This window comes from Psittacula echo (genome assembly GCF_963264785.1).
Source record: "Psittacula echo genome assembly, chromosome: Z".
Lineage (NCBI taxonomy): Eukaryota > Metazoa > Chordata > Aves > Psittaciformes > Psittacidae > Psittacula > Psittacula echo.
In genome coordinates, this window is record NC_137742.1 from 63,517,356 (window position 1) to 63,541,532 (window position 24,177).

The following is a 24,177-nucleotide window of genomic DNA, read 5'->3' on the forward strand; positions in this document are numbered from 1 at the left end:
AAGCTGTTTGGTTTGTTCTTTAATTCTACCTAGTAAGCAAAACCATGATGAATACGCTATATTTGAAGTTAGTTAAGTGAAATGGCTCATTTCCTGTGAGAAGGAGGAGGAGAGCAAGAGGTAGTGTGTGCAAGTTGAAATACAAGGCATTTTGTCTAAACATAAGGCTCTTTTTACTGTGAGGGTGGTCAAACACTGGTGCCCAGAGAGGCTGTCATGCCTTCACCCTTGGAGATACTCAAAACCAAACCTGACATAGTCCTGAGCTACCTGCTCTAGGTGACCTTGCCTGAGTGGGGTGGCTGGACTGCCAGCTTCCTTTCACCTCTGCTGCTGCAGCATTCCCACAACAGTTTGAGCCATGACAAATTAAGATGCTCCATCCCAGTCCTTGACAAGATTTTTCAGGCGCTGGTTCATAGTGAATGAGAAAGAAACATGCTAAACGCTGGTGTATTCTGTATCCCAGGGAAAGCACAGCAGATTATTTGTGCTTACAGTGCCATTGCTACTAATGCTTCTTCCAGTTTTGGTCTGCATGTTACCTTGACCTGTCTTTTGCACAGGCTCCAGGTCCATCTCATGCAGACAGTCCCCAGTTACTGCTGATGCTTATCCCTGTTCTTTTGCCTTTAGGCCCTCCTTCTCCTTCCACACTCCCTTTCTCCAACTTTCCCCTCTTGCCCCTGGCCTGCAAGGAGTTATCACAGCCCAAGAGCACAGGTTCATTTAAAAACTATGATACTGCTCAAACTTTTTATTTTATTTTTTTTTAATTTGACACAGCCTTCCTGGAAATATTTACTCACAAAGTAAATATTTTCCGTGCTTGTCAATATGGAGGGAAGTATGTGACATCTAAAAAGGATATTGTTAAACTGCTGCTGGAGTAACCTGCAGTTACCTATGCGATCATGAGACGTGCTCCATGTTCTCTACTTATGTTACTAGCTGCATGAAATATATATATATAGTGTATATATATAAATATCAATATATATTTTACATATATATATATAAATATAATATAGTATAATCCCCTGCAGGCAGCTTTGCTGATTTTGGTATGTTTAATTAGAGATGGTTCTTTCGTTATAACTAAAACTGGAGGATAAAACTAAGCATCAGTGAACTCAAAGGCAGAACTCCCACCACCTTAATTGGGATCAGGATTCTTTGCATGTTTGAAATATTTCCAACTTTCTAAAGCCTCTTCTAATAGTGTATTGCTTGGAAAGTACTTAGATGTTCATGAGGAGTGTGGATTTTCACAAAGTGTGATGAATATTTTAGTTACCAGGGGAAAAAAGCTGAAAACTTGAAATCTGTGAACAAATCCAGTTTTATTTCAGTTACCTTCTTCAGTAGCTATATGGAATATGCTGAAAACTGGACATTAGCTGAATTAAGTATGATTAGTTTATTAAAAACCCAAATCTCTGCCCAGTTTTGAAAATCATTGTGCATGAAGCATTTCACTGCTCCTATTTAGAGCAGGATCTGACAATTGAAATTTTAAAAAAACAAAAAGTAAAAAATGCACAAAACTATTAAAATGGCCTACAGCACTAAAACCTAAAAGGCTTAATTAAAAAAAAAAAAACAGGAAGCTGCTGTTAGTTGTATCTAGTGTAATCCCCATAGGCACAAGTGACTGGAAGCTTAGAAGTTTATATAGTTACTAATTACATTGAGAGCATATGTACTGATACGCCTATTAAGTAGTGTCAGATGATGTTTATAAACTCTATTTCTGATATTCTCAGTGTGGTATCAGAAGTGGAATTAAAAGGAGGCTAGAATCAGAAAACAAACTACTTAATTCTGACAAGAGCCTAAGAAAAGGCATCTAACCTCTCAAGTAGTTTATGGCACTAGTTATCTTAGTGTCCCATAATCAGTATTTGCTTGGGGGAACTGCGGATGGCTTGGAAGCTGCCCTAGTGTACTCCTATGTACAAGGTATAGAAATATAGCTGGCTGCTAGCCTTAGCCATGCAAGTCTTCTGTCCCCAGTTAAACATTCAGCAGGTCTCACACAAATGCATGCTGGTGCTTCTCAGTTGTTCTCCTGTGGCACTGCTGTCGCCTAAAAGGAAAGAGGAGAGGTAACTGTTTTAGGGAAAGAGACAGCCACCACCTACTTCATCTTCTCAGCAGTGGCCTTAATTCCCAGAGCAGCTCAGTACCTTAAAATACTTAATGCATTTATGTTCAGTACTACAGAGCTTGATAGAGGGCACCTGAGAAAGTCACTCTGTCCACTGACTCTATGTGACCACAGGTAAGCCCACGGCAGAAGGGACAGCGGAGGAGCACTTCCTCCTTCAGATTATCTTCTCCCCCCAGTACTTTGCCCTACTTCATTTTACAGAAACTGCTTGAAAATCCAGCTTGGAAGACAGGCTGCAAAAAGAGACCTCCTACCCCAGCAAAATTCCAGGCAGCAGGAAATGATGTGCTGTGACACCCAAGACAAAGTCAGTTTCCCATCAGTGAACTTTTGCATTGGTGTTCCCATGGTTTGTACCCAAACTGTGTGAACAGTTACTTCTGTGGGAAGTCCCTGGACATACTACATACCATAATAATTACTAGGCCTATATAATTTATTATGCATTTACTGGAGAGTTAGTTAACTAAGACTTCATTGTGGCCAGAAGCCACTAGGGATTTAGCTGTGTGTTTCACCTGAAAAAAAATTTATGACAAAGAGGAAGTACTGAATGTGCTTTAGCTAGGCAGAGATCTCACTCATAAAGTGTAATATACACCAGTGGATTTTACATTACTCTTTCTGTATTTTTAACTTAGAGGTCTCTGTTTTCCTACATCCTTTTGAGATCTGGTAAGCAGAAGAAAATTTGATTTTCCAGTCAGCTTTCCAGAAACCCTCACCAAGACCAGAAGGTTTTTGTAGTGTGAAGTCATTTCAGGCAGCGGCATGGCCCAGACTCAGTACCTCTTTCCCCCTTACTTTAATTCCATTTACAGGAATTCATGAAAGAGACACAATGATTAGGATTTACCTCCTTCCTGAAAGCCAGATCTGGTTTCACACAAAAGGTACAAGCACTGCTAGATAGTTACACATCAAGAGTAAGAAAATGGCCCAAGTCCAAACATCTAGTCTTGCTTGTTATTGGACATACCTCATATTTAATAAATACTTAAAACGAAAAGAAAGCAAGCAAACATTGAACTCTTGCATGAATTTTGTTCAGCATTTTTCCATGTTAATTTTCCTCTAAAATCTGAATTACAAATTTAGTTTCTCAAAGACCTTTCAAACTCAGGAAGGTCAAAGTTTCTGTTTCAGTTGTTTGGTAAATCATGTAAACTTCAAAGAAATAATTTACATGGTACTTGTCAATTATATAAAACTTCAGCTGTATCTTACTAAGGGCTCACTCTGGGAAACGCCTGAGCACTGAATTTCTGGCTTCAGTGAAAGGCGAAATTGCTCTGTATCTAACAAAACCAAACAGCCCTTCAACGTCTGTGGCTGAGCATCAAGAATCTGTCTTGTCTTCCCATGTAAGTAGTTACGTTTCTCAGTGCATGGAAGAGCGCTAAAAGGAACCTGATTAAACTCTCCCAGATGTCCTAGCTAGGTTCCCCAAAACCAATCTTAAGATTGCTTTTCTATCCAAATAAAATATCCCGCCACTGCTCAAGAATGCAGCCGACAGCCAAAAAGCCTACTCTTACTCTCAGAGAAAGTCTTTCTGTGTCAAAGTTTTTGTTCTAAAGAATTCAATTAAACCTATTAAAAATTCTTTGCAGTAAGTTACAAGGTTTTGAACTAATGACTTGAAATGTGCTGCTTTTTGGCAGAACAGTTTGGGCAGGAAATGTTACACATGACTTAAGCTGGCCAAAACAATGTAGCTGCTTCACAGTTTTCCACTGGCTGGCTTGTATTTACCCTCATTTTCTGCCTGAAGATACTTAGCTAGTGACAGAATTCTCAGTAATCCTCCTCTGTGCCTGGAACTGATTTCCTGCTGGTGAAGGGGAGGAAGCTACAGAGCAGGCAACTCCACATGGGGGAAGTGCAAACCCACAAATCAGGTAGTATTGGAAAAAAGTTTTATGCTGGTCCTAGGTGGGGATGCCCCAGGAAAGGCAGGGCTGCTGGACCTTCCTTCTGCCTGTCCTGGGGCACTGGTGCTCTGCCCTGTGTAGATAGGAGGACAGCCCCTCACCCTTGCTCCCGCAGGGACTGAAAGCACAGGGCCAGGTGGGCAGCATGTCAACTCATACTTACACAGTGAGTCCTTTCCCCAAACTGGCTGTAGAAGGTCATCTTGACTTTGTGCTTGTGTCCAGTCCTCTGATCAAAGGTGTTACAGCTGTCAAAGGGTGGGCTGTACAAATGCAGGCTAACGGCAGACTCTGTGTGGCTGATGTTCTCCACACGGTGCAAGCCAATGGAGTCTACACCAGCGAGGGCATGAAACAAGAGGTTGTGTTAGTGAGAACATGTAATGAGGTGTCAGACACCTGGAAAACTGCTTTCTGGACAGAAACTTATGAGCAAGCCGCTTAGGCATGCCTGCATTATTATGGGCAACAAGTAACTCAGTACAGTGAATTTGACTGCAGTTCTCCAGCACAAATTCCTAAATACACTGGTAATTCAAAATAAGTTATTGTTCTCCATAATTCGTGTAACTTCTGGATTATCTTCTACAGGATAAAGGCCAACAGAAACCCAGAGAAACTTAAGGAAGGGCATGCTGTCACTAGTTTTCTACCTATCATTCCCAAAAGGCTTCAAGTTTATTTGCTTTTCCAGGAGATGCTGCTGTTCCTAGGAGGAAGCTTCCTCCAAAAGCAGGAAGGTTTGTGTTTCTAAAAATTAGCAAGATGTTTTACAGGGAAGAAGTTTTCGTACTGCCAGCTCTTGGCTTGGAAACAAGGACATCAGTCAAATTAGAAGTCAGCTACGTGTATTTGGGGCATGCACTTCTGGACAGAGACGTAATTATCTTCTGTACAGGCATCTGTTTCCTAATTAATCCTTCCAGTTTATTAGTTTGGAGAACAGGCTTTTTATTTGTCTGCTCTTTTGACTAAGGTGACAAATTAGTAGTGACTGGCGTACTTCCAAGCTTAGCTGAATAGCAAGTATAACTGAACACGTTTGTTCACTGTCTGTTGTGTGGTTATTAACGAAGTAATGGCACATTCTGTGATGGTGGAGTAGAAATCGAGCTGTTACATAAAAATGTAAGGTATGAAGAATCACATCTATGAAACAAATAATTTCCATTCTATGCTGAAGTTGAGTTTTTGAGTTACTTAAAAGACCTGGAATTTAAACTTATGACCCTGCTGTAAAAACAACTAAGGCCTTTGTACTTGATGTACTTGATTAATATGCTATATAATACCTGGACCTGTATAGTGCAACACAGGCACGATACCCTGAGAATCTTGAGTACACTCTTAACTCTGACATATTTGAAGTGTAAGCCCTACGTGTCATTAACACAGTTTACCTAAATAGTGGACATAGGGGGAAAAAAGTCCTAAATCTGTGCTAATCTAATGGGAAACTCACATAAACACTGTGGGTTCTAACCTTAAATATAAAGTACAGAGCAACCAAGAAGCATGCAATAGAAGCATGAAGGTCACTAACTATTGAAGCAGTAAGGGCAATCAACACTCTGTCAGTGTTTTCCTTCTACTTGTTTTACCTGTTTCTTTTAAACCAAAACATCTGTTATAAAACATGGCAGAGACCCGAACCGCCTCAGAGAATTGGATACCAAATTTGTTTAAAACAACCAAGTAACTCTGGATCAGATGCACACAGGGTGCAATTGCTTGCCCTGGAAAGATCTGCTTGGGTAGGAAAACCCAACTGAGTCTGAGAACCCGTGTCCCAGGTAATTTCAGATAGACATTGGGGACACAGTGCTGAAAGCTGCTTGGTCTAGAGGAGATACCCAGCATATATAAGTATCAAGCAATTGCTGCAGTGTCTTAAGAGTGAGTTAAAAGAACATGGTTTTGTTTGGTTTACTGAACACGTTTGTGCAGAATCTAGATAGCCACAATCCTAAACTGTGCGTAAAGCCATTAGTATTACACTGTTTAAGGTAGGAGACTAGAGAGCAGATGAACTGTTCTGTTAGGAATAAGTCATGGATGGGCAGTTGTCAAAACAAGCTTAATAACTTACCATTAATGTAGGCACATTGATTTTCCCTCAAAACTCGTTCTGATTTCTTAATCATTTCACCATTCCCTTTTTTCTCAGGCCATTTGAACAGAGTCTCCTTCAGATTTCCCTGGAGGATCTTCATAAAGCAGTGTGAGTCGGTGTGATCATGGATGCTGCTATATATGTGAAAGGAATAACCAAACTCAGAGTGATGCACATAGTCAATTTTAGTACAGCAATTTCAGATCCATATTGCATCTGGACACAGCCATAGAATCAAGTGCTATTGCACACAGGTCATGCACAAAAGTCTTAGGAAAAAAACATTCACAGAGGCTAAGGTATGCCTACTTAACCTACTTAAAACTCCTATGATGGAAATGCATTGTGATAAGCTCACATAGAGCAGCACTTGGAGGAGAGTCAGATGTTGTTCAATCATGTATGGCTTTGCCACAGAGAAATACAAAGGAAGCCTGGAGGAGGGAGGAGGATAGCAAAAGTCTTCAGAACACAAAAACTCTCATTGGTCAAGAAACAAAACAACCTCAGGCAGAGGCTGGCATAAGCTTGCAAGTATACCTGATATTTGCAGATCCTAAAATGTGGGAGAAATGAGCTACTTCTTAATTCCTATGGTCTCTTTACTGCTGGAGTGCACAGATATTTGTTGAGTAAAAAAAAGTGCTGTACCTCTTGCTCTGGTAGTACTAAGTACAATCAGCTGCAGTAAGATGTTAATTTCTCTAGTCTGGCAAAACATGAACAAAACAGCAGGATCTGGTATGACTTGTCTGGTTGCTTGATCTGAAGTATGTTTTAAATGCTACATTTGGAGACATATGGGCTAGATAAGTAGTTTAGGTTTGTTTAGGCATTTTAAGTAGAGGACTGTTAGAGAAGTCAATGTGATTAGGAGAAAGAGAGAGCTCTCCACTCATCCAGGAGGACGGAAAAGGGAGAATTTGATCCTCCCAGAAATACAGTGCTAATGAGTTTCAGTCAAAAACTTGGTTCTTGTTCATTACTGTTTTCAGTAAACAAATGTCAGGGTTTCTTGCAAAATTGAGATGCCAAGAGAGCAGAGCTTGCTTCAGGCACAGAGCAATTCACAAATGCGACGTTGTCACGCTCCATCCACAAGCCATGAGAACAATCTGATCCTCCTCATGCAGGAAGCAAAAACAACTTGTGGTCTTAGGCATAGAATCATAGAATCACAGAATGGTTTGGGTTGAAAAGGACCTTAAGATCACCTGGCTCCAACCCTCCTGCCATGGGCAGGGACGCCTCACACCAGACGATATCGCCCTAGGGTCTGTCCAACCTGGCCTTGAGCACTGCCAGGGGTACCAGGGGTGGAACATTTACCACTTCCTTGGGCACCCTGTTCCAGTGCCTCATCACCCTCATAGTGAAGAAATTGTTCCTTACATCCTTATATTCTTCCTTATATCCTTCTGTCCAGTTTAGCTCTAGCAAATGCTCATTCAACCCAAACACAGTTTGACATAAATTACAGGCTTTGTGGGCATAACCTGGAAGGAGTAGAGGTGGTGGGGTCAATTCCTATATCCCTCTGAGTATGATGTCATGGCATCCCCTAGATAATACTGTAAATGCTCAATTGCATGCTCAATTAAAACAAACAAACAAATGGTCCAACATCTCCTTAGGTTTCCTATTTATATGTGAGAATAATCAGTCAAAAGCTGCAAGTTTTTTTATTCCATATTTTATTTTAGCCAAAATTTTGTGAAAGACCTCCAAGGGACAGATCCTGCCCTCACATTTGTAGGACTACACAACGTAGTGTACCATCTGTTTATGTAACTCAGGAGGCCACATCAGCAGTGTGGTCCATTTTGAGGGAGGAGGTGCGATGTGTGAACCTAAACAAAGCCATGGGCTCCCGGAAAGGTTTTCTCACCTCACAGCCTGCTGTCCTGACCCAAACCTACATTTCTGATCTTGTCATAGAGGTAGGATTTAAACACCCTTACAAACAAAGAACAAAGACCATGTAAATGCCACCAAGTCCTGCTTCTGCAGCCAATGTTGCATGGAACTGGTTGAACAGTTCCTGTTACCCACAGAATCCACTGTATTTCTAGGACTAAAAAATCCTTTTGACAGAAGAGAAGGTTAGATTCGGTAGAAAACCAAAAGAGTCCTCTAAAGATATCAATGAGATACAAACCTGCAAAAGATACAGCAAATATTCAGGACTGCTATACCAATACCTCTGCTTTGATTCCAGACACTTTCCAATAGCTCACATAGGGCTGGTTATTTTCCTCCTTTTTATGACCGTGAAAGATATGGTGGCTTTTTATCTGTTTGCTAAACCCATAGTCTTTGGATACAAACCTTCCATGCCCTTCACCCCAGCACAAGATCATCAAGTTGAACTTTCCGTTTCCACTGTCCACAAGATTTCTTGTATACCTGAAATACAGAGTGTTTGCTTTTTACCATACTGATACGCCTACAAAAGACAAAATCATACAAACATGTTTATGAAGGAAGATTGTGATGTATAAGAATCCTTTTTCTACCTTTTCTTCAAAGCAAAGTTATACTTGAAAAAAAAATACTCATATTTTTAACTTAATTTTTTGGTAAGAGTTCTTTTTTCTGGGAAAAAATAGTAATTTTGATATTTTATAATCATTGCTTTTGAATTACATAGACGATTGGAGTCTGGGAACTGTGAGTCTGAGACTAGGGTGGTAGACAGGATCAAATCAAAATAGTTGTTGAATGAAGTCACTTCAGCATCTGGCTTATAATTAGAAACAGAGGCCTGCAGTGGAACAAGAAAAATAAATGGTTACATTCTTCTGCATTTCCTTTTCAAATATTCTTGGCTTTCCTTCTGTTATGCAGCACTCATTTGTACAAAGCCAAAAAAGAAATAAGATGCTGGGCTTTTCGTCCGTGGTTCTCCTAGTCTGATTCTGAAAGTTCTATGTCTTGTACTGCGGCATTTATGTGTTGATAAAGCACCTATGGGATAAATTCTGCCAGCATCTACTTCTAAACAAAGTTTATCAGAGCAAGATTTCCTAAAAAGATTTTTTATGTGCTATCTTACAGGTGGCGTAAGCTTGATGCTGAATGCTTTTACCGATAGGCATATTCTAGACTGTGATTTGCTCTTAGGGCTTGAAAATATCTTTAATAGCAAGATCTTATGTTTGCCCCCTTGCATACACTCCTGCAAGCCTCTCTGAGTTGCTGCTTGTCTTGTTATACTGAAAAGTTCACTTGAGAAGCAACTGGGATTTTGCTCTACACATTACTTTCCATAGTGGGGCTCTTCTGATCTGGGGCTGGTGCTTCCAGCTGTTACAGTGCAAATAACCCAGTGGGACCTTTTGATTTCATTTCAGCTTTAGTTATGACTATTTTCACCTTACTTTGCCAAGTAAAGCAAATATTTACACTGATGACAGGATGCCTCAGTCTCAGCTAGGAGATGCAAGCAGGGCACGCAGAAAGGGCACTGATGTCAGTTTTTAATTAGTTTTCCCGTAAGACCACTCTATTTTACTCAAGATAGGAGGCTCATAACAAATTACTTTCAAAGCATAACATGTATGTCTATATGCTGCCTCTCACCTCACCCACAATTTGCTCATATTTTAGGTAGACGTATTTTCCTGTGATGCCAGAACATAAGCAATCAATTCTGGCATTTGACCAAACTTTTCAAGTGCTGTTATTTCTGTATGGGTCTGGCTGGGGAAAAAAAAATATGGCTGCCATGCATACTTCTAATGTTAGCATACTTTTTTTTCCTGATTCTTAGTTTCCTGTGTCCTGCTACAAATTCTGTGCTTTATTCTGAATGGAGGATAGTAAATACGAGGTGAAAGACGGCTAAAAATGTCAAGCCAGAGTGATGGTTTCATGAAAGTAAGGCTAAAAGAAAAAGTTTTGGAATATTTTGGTGGTGGTGGTGGTTAGTTTTTTCGTCCTCTTAACTAAGTGCTCAAATGAAATGTATTTATATTGAAATCTGAGACGGGGCAGCCACCAATGGCAGTGATAAATCAGTTGTTAGCAAGTAGGAGTGACTTCAAACCCCCACGGGTATTTGCCTCACTCCCGGCAAGCAGCAAAAAACCCTAGAGGAGGAAGGGGCTGCAGCGTGGGGCGCAGCCGGCTCCCGACCCACCGGTGCGGCAGGGCACGCACCTGCTCCTCTACGCACTCCGAACACGCACGTCGGTGCGGTCTGCCCCCCGCCCCGGGGCAGCGCGCAACCCCCTCGGCATCCCCGCCCGGCTGCAATGCCGCTGGGGGTGTACACGTGATACTGCCGGTAGCGGGTGCGGGGCAGCCGCCGCCCGTGCCCTCCGGTGCCGCCATTGGCCACTGCGGTCCCGCCCGCTCCCCGCCCCGACCCGGCCCCGCCGCGGGCCACCGCGGACCCCCCCGGGGGCCTTTGCCCTTTGCCCATGTTGGAGCGCTGCCGGAGGGGCCGTCGGCCGGGTCGGGATGGGGAAAAGGGTGGTAGTGGTGCGTCTGCTCTGCATCCCCGCTGGCCTCGCTCCCCGTTCGCGACTTTGCCCTTCCGCCGGCTCCGCTTGCAGGGTGAGCGGCGCGGCACCGGAGGCTTTCTGCTCCGGAGTGGTTTGTACCTGTACTGGTCGAATTGAGCGTACTGCAGCCACTCCTCGGGGTTGCTTTCGTATGACTCCATCAGCGCCTGAACTTCCTCCACACAGATTTTGTCCTCCGCGAATAGCCGGTGGAGGATGCGGATCAGCTCCTCCAGGCTCTGCGCCTTCCACATCTCCGTCTGCACCGGCTGCTCCATCATCACCGGCTGCTCCATCATCACCGGCTGCTCCATCATCACCGGCTGCTCCATCACCGCCGGCAGCTCCATTTGCACAGGCTGCTCCGTCGCCGCCAGCCGCTGCCCGCGGCCGGCCCCCGCCACCTCCCTTTATGTACTGAGAGGCACGGCGGGAGCCTGCCACCGCCCCGGCGGGCGGAGGGGCCAGGCGGCGGCGGGCGGGACCGCGGCCAGCCGTGCCCGTCCCCGGGAGCGGGGCCACCGACTCCGGCGGGCGGGGGCACCCGGAGCCGGCTGCAGGGGCGCGCCCCTCACCGCTTGCCTCTGCCCCTGTCTCTGCCTCTGCCCCTGCCTCTGCCTCTGCCCCTGCCTCTGCCCTTGCCCCTGCCTTTATCCCTGTTCCTGCTCCTGCCTCTTCCTCTGACCCTGCCCCTGTCCCTGTCCTTGTCCTTGTCCTTGTCCCTGCATCCCACTCTACCTCCTCCCCGGACCGCTGCCAGTCCCTCCAGCGACCCTGGCAAGGCTCGCTTTTAACATCCTGGGTGGACGAGGAAGCGTTTGGCTCTCTCGTATCCCCGGTGGAGGGAATATGAAGAGAAAAAGCGGCTGTCGCTGCCGGATGGAAAGCATCTCTCCTGGGAGATGTGTCCTCGCAGCTCTCCCTCTCCCTGCCAGGTCTCTTCGTGTGTGCATCTTCATCCCCTTCCAAAAACCTTTGAGGCTTATGAAGCGCGGCCCACTGCTGTGTCCGTTAACTTGTAACACAGAGGAAGGAGCTTCCAGGCAGATAAGCTGCAGCAGAGAAGTATTAATTTGAGTCCAGCCTTACAAAAATACACTTAGAAGCTTCTATTTAAAAGCAAAACAAACCACAATGGTATCAAAGTATCACAGAAAATTGCTGCTGGAGGTTACACAGCCTGCCTGTGGAAACTGCTGTTCCTTGAAAACTGCACACTCTGCAGACAAGCAACTGTGGCCTGTCATTACCTAGAAATGTAATGAATGAGACAAAAGGAGTCAGGGGGTTGGAACTAGATGATCTTTAAGGTCCCTCCTGACAATAACCATTCTTTGATTCTGTGATTTCTAGTCCAGCTGTTAATAGGATGTTTATTAGTCATGAATTCTGACAGTAGAATTCACCATACATCATAGAATTGTGCTTTAAAAATTCATCTTTTTTTTTTTTAAAAAAAAAAAAAAAAAAGAGTTCAGCTATTTAGGTCTGCTGATGATTGTGGGGCTGGAAGTAAGCAGATTGGTTGTATAGTCTGCTGTAGCTCTGAGGCTTAAAGGTGCTCACCATAGCGGCAGCTTGCAATTACCTTAAAGACAGTTATAGCGAGCGATTTCTAGTGTGGCTGCTTTCTCTTCTCTATTCCTGATCTGTGCATGAAGTAGATGTGAGAAAAAGAGGCGCCATGAATACAACAGCTGGATGAATTTCTGGCTCCACTGCAGTTGGGAATACTCTCCCATAGATCTAAATGGGGCTGGGGTCTAGTACGCTGAAGTGAATTATGAATAAATGTACTGAATAGGTACATTGTCAGGCATCGGTCCAGAACCCCTCCTGCAACACAGAAAGCAGAGCCAACATTATTGCCACTTTTTAAAGAAGTTGTGTTTGTGTGTGCATGTGTCTAACAGAGAACTGTGATGACTTCAAGCACTTTTTAAGGTCTGAAAGAATCTAAGACCATCCCAAGTCTCTGAAACACAACTAGGATACCCCAGCCCTGATAACAGCCATTGTGTGGCTAAAGGAGAAGATATCTCATTAAATAATTCTACAAGAGTTACACTTGCTAGTTCCTGTAATCAGGGTCTCGTTATCTTGTTTCTCTGATAAATAAGCTATTGAACTCTACTTAATGATGGCAGTCTTTGGTGTTTATTGGAGGTGATATGTAATCACATTCAGCACTCCTGAATCTGCAAGATGCTATGACATCTGCAGAATGGCACATAGGTACTACATACTCCTGTATAAAACACCACAGTCCCTAAAGTGTATATATATTTATCGTGCTGCAGAAAAAGAGCAAGCCTGTGGCTTCAGGGGAGAAGCATCTAAAGGTCTAAGGATTTTTCCTGTATTTGACATTACACAGCCCTTGTGGAAAGCACAGAACCTCAGAGGGTTCACTTAGAAAGTGAATCATTCCTGCATACTTCACGACTTAAATTTGAGAGGCAGAAAGGAAACCAATAAACCGTTCTTGTTGATACCCTAACAGTTAAAACCTTGCCTTGGAAAATGTGAGTTTGGGCTTTAACCACGGAAACTTTGTTTTACGAACAAATGCCAAGCCACCCAACTATTATCCGAAAGTCAGGTGTAAGCATTCCAAGCAATCATTGGACATGACATCTGACTCCAACAGAGACCAGCTGAAGTACCAGAGCATATATTGGCACCTCACCTCCTACTGGGATGCAGGTAACAAGGTTTTTCTCCTGACCTATTGAGGAAAATTTTCAGTTAAGATTGATAGAATTCATGATCTCCAGTGTTAGACATTTAGCACCACGTATTGGACCTGAATATGTAGCCTGAGTCTGAAGATTTCGTGATGCATCTTGTCATTCCAAATAGAAATTGTGGGCTAGTCATACGTGGGATCCAAGGTGTCTGAATCCTCAGTCTGTTGTGACACACATCTATACTGTGTCTCTTTGGTCTGTTAGCCTGGACAGATAATAGCACTTCGACCCATTAATGAGAATTTACCTGGACTTGTGCAAAGTGTTCGACACTGACCCACACGACATCCTTGTCCCTAAATTGGAGAGACATCAATTTGATGGGTGGACCACTCAGTGGATAAAGAACTGGCTGGATGGCCGCATGCAAAGAGTTGTGACCAACAGCTCAGAGTCCAGTTGGGGAACAGTAATGAATGCTGTTCCTCAGGGATTGGTGTTGGGACCGGTCTTGTTCAACATCTTTGTCAGTGACATGGACAGTGGGATTGAGTGCGCCCTCAGCAAGTTTGCCGATGACATCAAGCTGTGTGGTTCGGTTGATACGCTGGAGGGAAGGGATGGGATACAGAGGGACCTCGACACGCTTGTGAGGTGGGCTGATGCCAACCTGATGAAGTTTAACCATGCCAAGTGCAAGCTCCTACACCTGGGTGGGATCAATCCCAGGTACAGCTACAGGTTGGGCAGAGAAGAGATTCAGAGCAGCTCTGCAGAGAAGGTCTTGGAGGTGTTGTTCGATGAGAAACTTAACATGAGCTGGCTTCAGTGTGCACTCACAGCCCAGAAAGCCAACTGTATCCTGGGCTGCATCAAAAGGATGACAGCGCACAGACATCGCGATTCCCGACATCTCCCGATCCCCGAAGCCCCAGCAGCCCTTGCGAGAGAGCGGCTGACGTGGCAGGGGGCGTTCCCGCGGTAACGGCGACCGCACCCCTGCCCCTTGCCTTGAAAGAGCCTTTGGGAGGGCAGCGGTCACTGCCCACCAGGCGCAGGGAGGAACAAGCAGGTCGTGTTGTGGACACTGTTGCTGGTGTCCCACACTGCTGACCAATATGGTCGCCTCCAGAAGGAGAGCTTGCAGTAAGGAGACTGTAGCAACTCAGACAGAGACCCTGCCCCAAACCGTGGCTGTTCAGGTCTCTGGCTGCAGGGAGTGCCAGAGCCTGCTGCTGCCGAGGGAGGGAGGCCAGCATTCCACCTGTGTGAGGTGTGAGCAGGTAGAAGATCTGCTTAGATTGGTGGCAGAACTTAAGGAGGAGGTTGAGACGCTGAGGACCATCAGGGACTGTGAAAGGGAGATCGACTGGTGGAGTAACTCCCTAGCGTGCCAGCAGGAACGGTTCCAGGGAGATACCCCCCACAAGGGGATGGACCCCCTGCCCTCTCAGACAGAGGGGGATGACCCGAGACAGCCCCTGCCCTGTAGCTGTCGCGCAGAGGTAAGGGACCAAAAAGACGATGAGGGCTGGAAGCGAGTTCCAGTTCGGAACCGTGGGCAACCTTCCTCCCTTCCTGCCCTGCTTCCCCAGGTGCCCCTCAGTAATAGGTTTGAGGCCCTGGATCTTGATGGAGAGGTAAGTGAGGATGTGGCGCAAGGCCAGACTACAAGGTCACATAGGAAAAGGCGGTCGACTTCGCACCTCAAGACTGCCTCTGACAAGAAAGAAAGAAAGGTCATTGTCGTAGGCGATTCCCTTCTGAGAGGAACAGAGGGCCCGATATGCAGAGTTGACCCTCATCATAGGGAAGTGTGTAGTCTGCCTGGAGCCCAGATCAGGGATATCACCAGGGCGCTCCCCAGCCTGGTGCACCCGACAGACTACTACCCGCTGCTGGTCTTCCAGACAGGTGGGGGGGAAGCTGCTTCCCGCAGTCTGAGGGGGATGAAGAAAGACTACAGGGCCTTGGGGCGGATGGTGAAAGAGTCTGGGGCTCAAGTGATCTTCTCCTCACTTCCTCCATCTTCCGGTGATGATGTGGGACTGAATGGGAAAATTCAGTCCATAAACAATTGGCTACGAGACTGGTGCTTTAGGCAGGGCTTTGGGTTCTTTGATAACGGCTGGTTTTATAAGGCTCCAGTCCGGATGATGGCACGTGGGAAAGGTTTAACTCACAGAGGCAAAAGGATGCTGGGGCATGAATTAGCAGGGCTCATTTGTGGAGCTTTAAACTAGATTCGAAGGGGGATGGGATTGTAACTGGGCTTGCCCCAGTGGGGCAGCACTCTAAAATTGATGAAGACTGGGAGGCCTCCTATAATCCTAGGGTGAAATTGGTGAGCTCAGCTCCCTCCTTGAAATGCCTATACACCAATGCGTGCAGCATGGGAAATAAGCAGGAGGAGTTGGAGACCTGTGTTAAGTCAGGAGATTATGATCTGGTGGCAATTACAGAGACGTGGTGGGACAGCTCACATGACTGGAATATACTCATGGAGGGCTATGTCCTTTTCAGGAAAGACAGGCCAGCCAGGCGGGGTGGTGGGGTTGCTCTTTATGTGCGAGAGCAGCTGCAATGTACTGAGCTCTGTCCAGGGACAGAGGACGAGCGAGTTGAGAGTCTGTGGGTGAGAATTAAGGGGCAGGCTGGCAGGGGCGATACTGTTGTGGGTGTCTGTTACAGGCCACCAGATCAGGGTGAGGAAGTTGACGAGGCCTCCTACAGGCAGCTGAGAGCGGCCTCACAGTCACAGGCCGTGGTTGTCATGGGGGATTTTAACTTCCCTGATGTTTGCTGGAAGGACTACTCAGCAACCCAGCCACAGTCCAGGAGGTTCCTCCAGTGTATGGATGATAACTTCCTCATGCAAATGGTGGATCAGCCAACCAGGAGAGGAGCGCTGCTGGATCTCATCCTCACTAACAAGGAGGGTCTGGTCGAAGCAGTAAAGATTGAGGGCTGCCTTGGTTGCAGCGACCACGAGATGGTGGAATTCAGGATCTTGTGTGGTAGGACCAGTACAATAGCAAGTAGAATTGCAACCCTGGACTTCAGCAGGGCAAACTTTGGCCTTTTCAAGCAATTGCTAGGGGAAATCCCATGGGCAAGGCTGCTTGAAGGTAAAGGGGCCCAAGATAGTTGGTTGACATTCAAGAATTGCTTATTCCAAGCTCAAGAGCAGAGCATCCCGACACGTAGGAAGTCAAGGAAGAGGGCCAGGAGACCTGCGTGGCTAAATAAGGAACTGCTGGGTATGCTCAAGTGGAAGAGGAGAGTTTACAGGTCATGGAAGGAGGGGCTGGCCACTTGGGAGGAATATAAGGCTGCTGCTAGAGGATGTAGGAAGGCAGCTAGGATGGCTAAGGCCTCCTTAGAATTAAATCTGGCCAGAGGGGTCAAGAACAACAGAAAGAGCTTTTTCAAATACATAGCTGATAAAACTAACACCAGAGGCAAGGTTGGTCCACTGGTGAATGAGATGGGTGCCCTGGTGACAGAAGATACTGAGATGGCAGAGTTATTGAATGCCTTCTTTGTCTCAGTCTACTCTGCCGGTGGCAGTCCTGAAGAGCCCTGTACTCCTGAGACCTCAGATGAAGTCAGGTCACTGGAGCGGTTTGCCTTAGTCGATGAGGAATGGGTTAGGGACCAGTTGAGCAATCTGGACATCCATAAATCCATGGGTCCAGATGGGATGCACCCGCGGGTGCTGAGGGAACTGGCGGAAGTCATTGCTAGACCATTCTCCATCATCTTTACCAAGTCTTGGGAAACGGGAGAGGTGCCTGAGGACTGGAGGAAAGCAAATGTCACTCCAGTCTTCAAAAAGGGCAAGAAGGAGGACCCGGGTAACTATAGACCGGTCAGCCTCACCTCCATCCCTGGGAAAGTGATGGAACACCTTATCCTTGATGCCATCTTAAGGCATGTCAAGGATAAGAGGGTTATGAGGGGCAGTCAACATGGCTTTACCAAGGGGAAGTCGTGCTTGACCAACCTCATAGCCTTTTATGAGGAAATAACATTGTAGATGGATGATGGCAGAGCGGTGGATGTGGTCTACCTTGACTTCAGCAAAGCATTTGACACAGTCTCCCACAGCATCCTCATAGCTAAATTGAGGAAGTGTGGCCTGGATGATCAGGTAGTGAGGTGGACTGCGAACTGGCTGAAGGACAGAAGCCAGAGAGTTGTAGTCTATGGGGCAGAGTCCAGTTGGAGGCCTGTATCTAGTGGAGTGCCTCAAGGGTCAGTACTGGGACCAGTATTATTTAATATATTCATCAATGATTTAGATGAGGGAATTGAGTGTACTATCAGCAAGTTTGCTGATGACACTAAGCTGGGAGGAGTGGCTGACACGCCAGAAGGCTGTGCTGCCATCCAGCGAGACCTGGACAGGCTGGAGAGTTGGGCAGGGAGAAACTTGATGAAATATAACAAGGGAAAGTGTAGAGTCCTGCATCTGGGCAGGAACAACCCCAGGTTCCAATATAGGTTGGGGAACGACCTGTTAGAGAGTAGTGTAGGGGAGAGGGACCTGGGGGTCCTAGTGGACGGCAGGATGACCATGAGCCAACACTGTGCCCTTGTGGCCAAGAAGGCCAATGGCATCCTGGGGTGTATTAGAAGGGGGGTGGTCAGTAGGTCGAGAGAGGTCCTCCTTCCCCTCTACTCTGCCCTGGTGAGACCGCATCTGGAATATTGTGTCCAGTTCTGGGCCCCTCAGTTCAAGAAGGACAGGGACCTGCTGGAGAGAGTCCAGCGCAGGGCGACAAAGATGATTAAGGGAGTGGAGCATCTCCCTTATGAGGAAAGGCTGAGGGAGCTGGGTCTCTATAGTTTGGAGAAGAGGAGACTGCGGGGGGACCTTATTAGTGTCTATAAATATATAAAGGGGGAGTGTCATGAGGATGGAGCCAGGCTCTTCTCAATGGCAAACAATGATAAGACAAGGGGTAATGGGTATAAACTGGAACACAAGAGGTTCCACTTAAACTTGAGAAGAAACTTCTTCTCAGTGAGGGTGACGGAACACTGGAACAGGCTGCCCAGGGAGGTTGTGGAGTCTCCTTCTCTGGAGACATTCAAAACCCGCCTGGACACATTCCTGTGTAACCTTATCTAGGTGTTCCTGCTCTGGCAGGGGGATTGGACTAGATGATCTTTTGAGGTCCCTTCCAATCTCTAACATACTGTGATACTGTGATACTGTGAAAAGGAACGTGACCAGCAGGTCCAAGGAGGTGATCCTGCCCCTCTACTCTGCTCTCTTGAGACCTCACTTGGAGCATTGTGTGCAGTTCTGGTGTCCAGTTCTGGTGTCCTCAACATAAAAAGGACATGGAGCTGTTGGAACAAGTCCAGAGGAGGGCCACGAGGATGATCAGGGGACTGGAGCAGCTCCCGTATGAAGATAGGCTGAGAAAGTTGGGGCTGTTCAGCCTGGAGAAGAGAAGGCTGCGTGCAGACCTCATAGCAGCCTTCCAGTATCTGAAGGGGGCTTGTAAAGACGTGGGGAGTGACTCCTCATCAGGGACTGTAGTGATAGGACAAGGTGTAACGGGTCAAAACTTTAAACAGGGGAAGTTTAGATTGGATATAAGGAAGAAATTCTTTACTGAGAGGGTGGTGAGGCACTGGAATGGGTTGCCCAAGGAAGTTGTGAATGCTCCATCCCTGGCGGTGTTCAAGGCTGAGTTGGAGAGAGCCTTGGATGACATGGTTTAATGTGAGGTGTCCCTGCCCATGGTAGGGCGGCTGAAACTTGATTATCTTAAGATCCTTTCCAGCCCTAACTATTCTGTGATTCTATGAATTTACATCTCCTCCTCCAGATCCTATGACTTTTACCCTTTTACCAATGGTATTGTCTCTGTTCTCCAAAGTTTCCTTGCATCTATAAAGATCACTTTTTAAAGAGAAAATCTGGATCTCCAGCTGTCGTGCAAGTTTTGGGGCTACATGACTCTGAGGAAGCTTAAGAGAACATTTTGTCACATTGATCATAATACAGACAAAAGGTTAATAATCTGCGATAAGGAAACTCACCTTACTGAACAGAACATTGTGTTGTGTAGTTCCAAAGCATTACAGAAGGGTTACTGCCTTTTCCTTTAAGCTTTATATAAGATCTGCATCCTGCATCTGAAAACCCAAAGTGCTTCAGTCTATGATGCCTAGAGTTCTGTCCCTTTTATTTCACATGAAGGTCTTTGGACCCCTGGAAGGACACCAATTGCACAGATATCACATTTCAAGTTATAATCAGGAGGAAACGTAAGTAAATGTTTGTTGCGGATGTCATTCAGATTGCTGTTTGGGGGCAATACACTGCCTGAAGCAGCAGTTCCCAGACTCTGATTTGAAAGACCAAGTTAAATGATTAGGGAGTCCTACATCCAAGTGGGATGACTTCTCCTGGGGCTGTGGAACAGCACTGCAGCTGCTCCTCAGTGATATAACCAGGAAAGAAAGATTGATCCCATAGTGCACCACAGATTTTGCATGAGAACCTGCTGCTTGCACAGTGATTCACCAAAAAAGCCTGAGTACAGATCTTATCAAGCATAGATGATGAAGTGAAACATCATCAGACTACAAAATGCAGTATTCAGTGACTGAAACAAGGGCTCCACATACTAAGACATGCCTTATGCTGAAAACACTAACTACTGAACAGCACATGTACTGCTGAAGTTAAAAAATAAATCACACTGAAGAACTGTGAGGCATTAAACCACACAGCTCAGAACAGACTCTCGGAAGAAATCAGTTTGGTCCACTTCTGGTGGGAGGTTAGAACACTATGCATGTGTTATAAATAAAATATAGACATTTCTTTCTGTGAGAAAAAAAGCCTTTAAAATAAATTGGTTTCCTTCAATCTGTGGTATTTATATAAGAAAGCTTAAGTGCTGGGTAGCCTCCTCAGTAGTAGCACTATTTACAGTGTAGTTTTCTGTTTGGAGACCTTTTCTTCTTTGAGGTTTCCTCTTTCAGAGCTGATGAGCTCTTAGTGCATTTCAGTTCCCAAGAATTGCTAGATTTATTAAAGGAAAACACATTTTTGCCTGCGTCAATGTCACAGGCTGATTTTTAATATCGTATGCTGATTTTTTGCCATTAGAACATGTAACTCAAACATTTTTAATGCTCAAGCCCTCCACGTAATTATATTTTGACACTATATTCACTCAGTCCAATTGATACATATATATTTATATATATATAAATAATTTTCATGTGAAATTATTCCATGAGAAGGGAGAGAGCAAGGACACTGAGACTCCTTACTTTTCCCTAAATCTTACTAGTATTTGTCATCTACTTTTAATAAGCAAAAGTATGAGTGAATTGAGATATACAAGTAGTACTTCCTCACCATCTATAATCTTCTTCCTTAACAGAAAATATTGCAGGCATTTCTAGCAAGCATATATGTAATGATGCAAGGAAAGCTGGAGAAGCACTTAACGTTAAGCTTTTAACATACTTATTTTGGTCTCTAGTCTATGTGATTGCTTTAACCTTTCTTAACTACTCATTTTAGAAGCAAACAATCCCTAATGAGTTTTTGTTTCTCTAGATATTTTGGCATAAAGCCAAAAGTTTTGTGACTGAAATATAGTGACAGGCACTTCACACCTCACATCATTATGGCTACTGAAGCAAGTGCAAAGCAGACACAAGAAAGAAATAGTATAGAACTTTGTGATTTTTTAGCCTTGGCAGCATATTAATTATGATGCAAAGCTGAAGTGTGGTCTCTGCAAATGACAACAATCACATTTACCATATTTTGTCAGATTCTTCTCTTGTTGATCCAATACAAAACAATGCTGAAACACCTTTTTTTAATGCACATGGCATTTATATAAGCTTGTAATCATCATAATAACCATGAAAAACCCAGTGTTAAAGGTATTTTTCCCCCTTTATTGTCTCATCTGCAAGTATGACAATGTTGTAGTATGGTAATGCCTTGAGTAACCTTTGTACAACATCCCTGAAGAGCAATTAAAACTTCAGGATAGTCACAACTAGCATAAGCCAAAAGCTTGTGCAACTAAAAGCAGAATTTGATCTGCAAAATGAGCCCAAACAGCAGCAACAGATAAAAAAGAAGCTGCCTTAGAGTTCAGAAGGAGTTTGCAGAGTGGATTTGTGAATTTCCACCCTCACCTGGAATTTACTGTAGATCAGTACATCCAAGATTACGTTGTAGGGATATCTTCTGTTAATAACTTATTTCAGCAGTAATTCTTCAAAGCTTAAAAGTGAAGATGACATTTGCTCAATATGCACATAGATGACATTATTGTATTTTATAACTTCACTTTCAAGGTATCTTGAGTTTCACTTAGCTCCTTCATGTTTTTTTATGACTAGTTCAACCTACAAATTAGAAATTTATAATTATTGCTAGTCTTTAAACTATAATCTGAATAATTAATGTAAATAATGTCCCCCAGTTAAGGTTTGAAGCTGGTGATTGTTACCTTGGAAATAGGATAACTGAATTTTGCATAGCATTGTTCTTCAGTATTAAGAAGCTGTGAAGTACTAAAGTCTTTCATAAAAACAGTATAATAGTTTTCATTTCCAATACTTACCTTCATATATAAATCCTTAAAATTTACTTTATTTACTGATTTTATAATTTTGTCTGTTCTGTTAATTAATTACATAAAGTCAAGTGAATTAAATTACATCACAAATACTGATAGCTCAGTACTGTAGTATCTTTGGGTAGAACACAGCACTCTTAAGTAACTACACTATTTTTTAATTTTTTGTGCCTGTGCAACTCGCACAGATTTGCCCAAAAGGACAGCCCTTACTTTCATATTCTTCTTCCTCCCTCTGTAGCAATTGAAATCACTTAAACTATACAGTCAACACTTTTGCTTAAGGCATAGTGAATAGAGAACATGTTCTCTGTTTATGTTCTGTTTAAGTTTCTGATATTTCTGATTTACTGGAATTATTATTTTTAAAGAGGTAAGTACATACCTTTGAAAGCATTTAATTTAATCTATGATTTTAGATGCCACAACTGTCACTTTTAAATATGAAATTTAACATATCATTTGCAACATTTGTCTTTTGCAAATTCTACAAGCATTGTGCTGCTAATAATTTGTTTGTCCAATATATTATTTACTTGGCATGTTTGCAGCCAAATCTGTTATTTAAGAATATGCACAAAGAAAAGTTTCTGCCACTTAAAACAGTCGCACCTTGACTCCAGATGGAGAGAGCCCATGGTCCTTAAGGAGTTACCAGGGATAAGCAAGCACCAACTACCCCCCTGAGGTGAGAAGGTGGAAAACTACACGGAAAAGCAGCAAAAAGGAGGACTCTTTCCATAAAGAAGGTACTGAAGCTACATGAGGGAATGAGTAGAATCGGAACTGGCAGTCATTAAAAGGAAAGGAACAGAATAAAGACAGCCACTTAGAGCATTCAGGAACAGCAACAGCTCAATCAGGTGGGCAGTCACTGTATACCGGTAAACTAGGGGCCAAGAAATAATTAGTTGGGGTTGGAGGAAAGTTAAAAGCAGAAAAAAAAAATGCTGTAGCAAACAGTAATTAAGTACTGTTCAAGGAACAAGCTGAACCTTAAATAAATTAGTAATTCCCTGCTCATTGCAGGGGTTTGGACTAGATGACCTTTGAAGGTCCCTTCCAACCCAAACTGTTCTATAATTCAAACCTGCATAAGTTTTCAAAGTTCAAAAACTCTTCTGGTGAATAAAAGAAATCAAGACCATTACTGTGAGTGTTATGTTGGACTTTGAAGGGCTCAAGGCAAACCTTTTTTCCCCCTTCAACTTCAGAGGATAGAAATTATCTATAGATTCAACATGAAGGACAACCTTCTAACATTTGCTGGTAAGATACAGCGATCTATGTAACTCCTTCGCCTCTAAAACCTTGTGGGTTTTTATTTAAAAAAAAAGAAAAATAAAAAAAAAAATCCACAGAACCCCCCTCCCAAACACATACACCCCCTCCACAACAACTTTCTTGCATCATTTTTAAAGAGCACAGTTACAGAATATCAGTAGTCTCATTTGTTGAGATCAAATAAGGTGAAAGGCACCAACAGAACATTCTTTAAAGACAGATGGACTAGTAGCTTACCTTAGGTAAACATACTGCCACACAGGAGAACAAACTACTTATATTTGTAAGGCTGGTAAGTGGACGTATTACAAAAATGATTTGAAAAAATACACAAATACCTTTGTCCTTGTGTACCCTCTAGTGGCTGTGCAAGGTTACACTGGCCTCACTAGCTGAGAAAGGAATTTCCTGAAAAGGACAGAATCAGAGTGCTTACCTCTACAACAGTTCTCTTAAATAGACAAGTATTCTTAAGATCAGGGTTCTAAACAGGCAACAGTATGCATTATTTGAAGATTTAAGTTTACAACAAATTCTGCCTTGTTAGCTTAATCCAATGAATCTGGATTTTCCACTTAAGAAGTGGTAAAATATATCAAGCAAGCATTCAGGGCACGTGCCTGTGGTGCTGAGCCATGTATGCAGGATGCATGCAAACTGTAGCAACATCAGTAAGTTAAGCTGAGTATTAGTTCACCATTGTTTCCCTCCTTAGAGGACTAATCTGGTACACAGGCTGCAGTCATCACGAAAGAGCCGCTTACACATGAAACAGTAATGAACGGCTCAAAACTATTGTACAAGGCCACTTTAACCTAGAACAGGCTATTTTGCCT

General features: G+C 44.0%; 1 protein-coding gene across 1 annotated transcript; it reads right to left on the reverse strand.

Moving 5' to 3' along the window:
• Positions 1-2,059: 2,059 nt before the first annotated feature.
• CDO1 (cysteine dioxygenase type 1) lies at positions 2,060-11,027 on the reverse strand (the record flags this gene model as incomplete). The annotated part of the gene is made up of 5 exons (XM_080638188.1): positions 2,060-2,089; positions 4,271-4,440; positions 6,197-6,354; positions 8,549-8,626; positions 10,828-11,027. 5 exons carry the CDS (start codon positions 11,025-11,027, stop codon positions 2,060-2,062), a joined length of 636 nt encoding a protein of 211 aa, XP_080494314.1.
• Between the last annotated feature and the right edge of the window lie 13,150 nt (positions 11,028-24,177).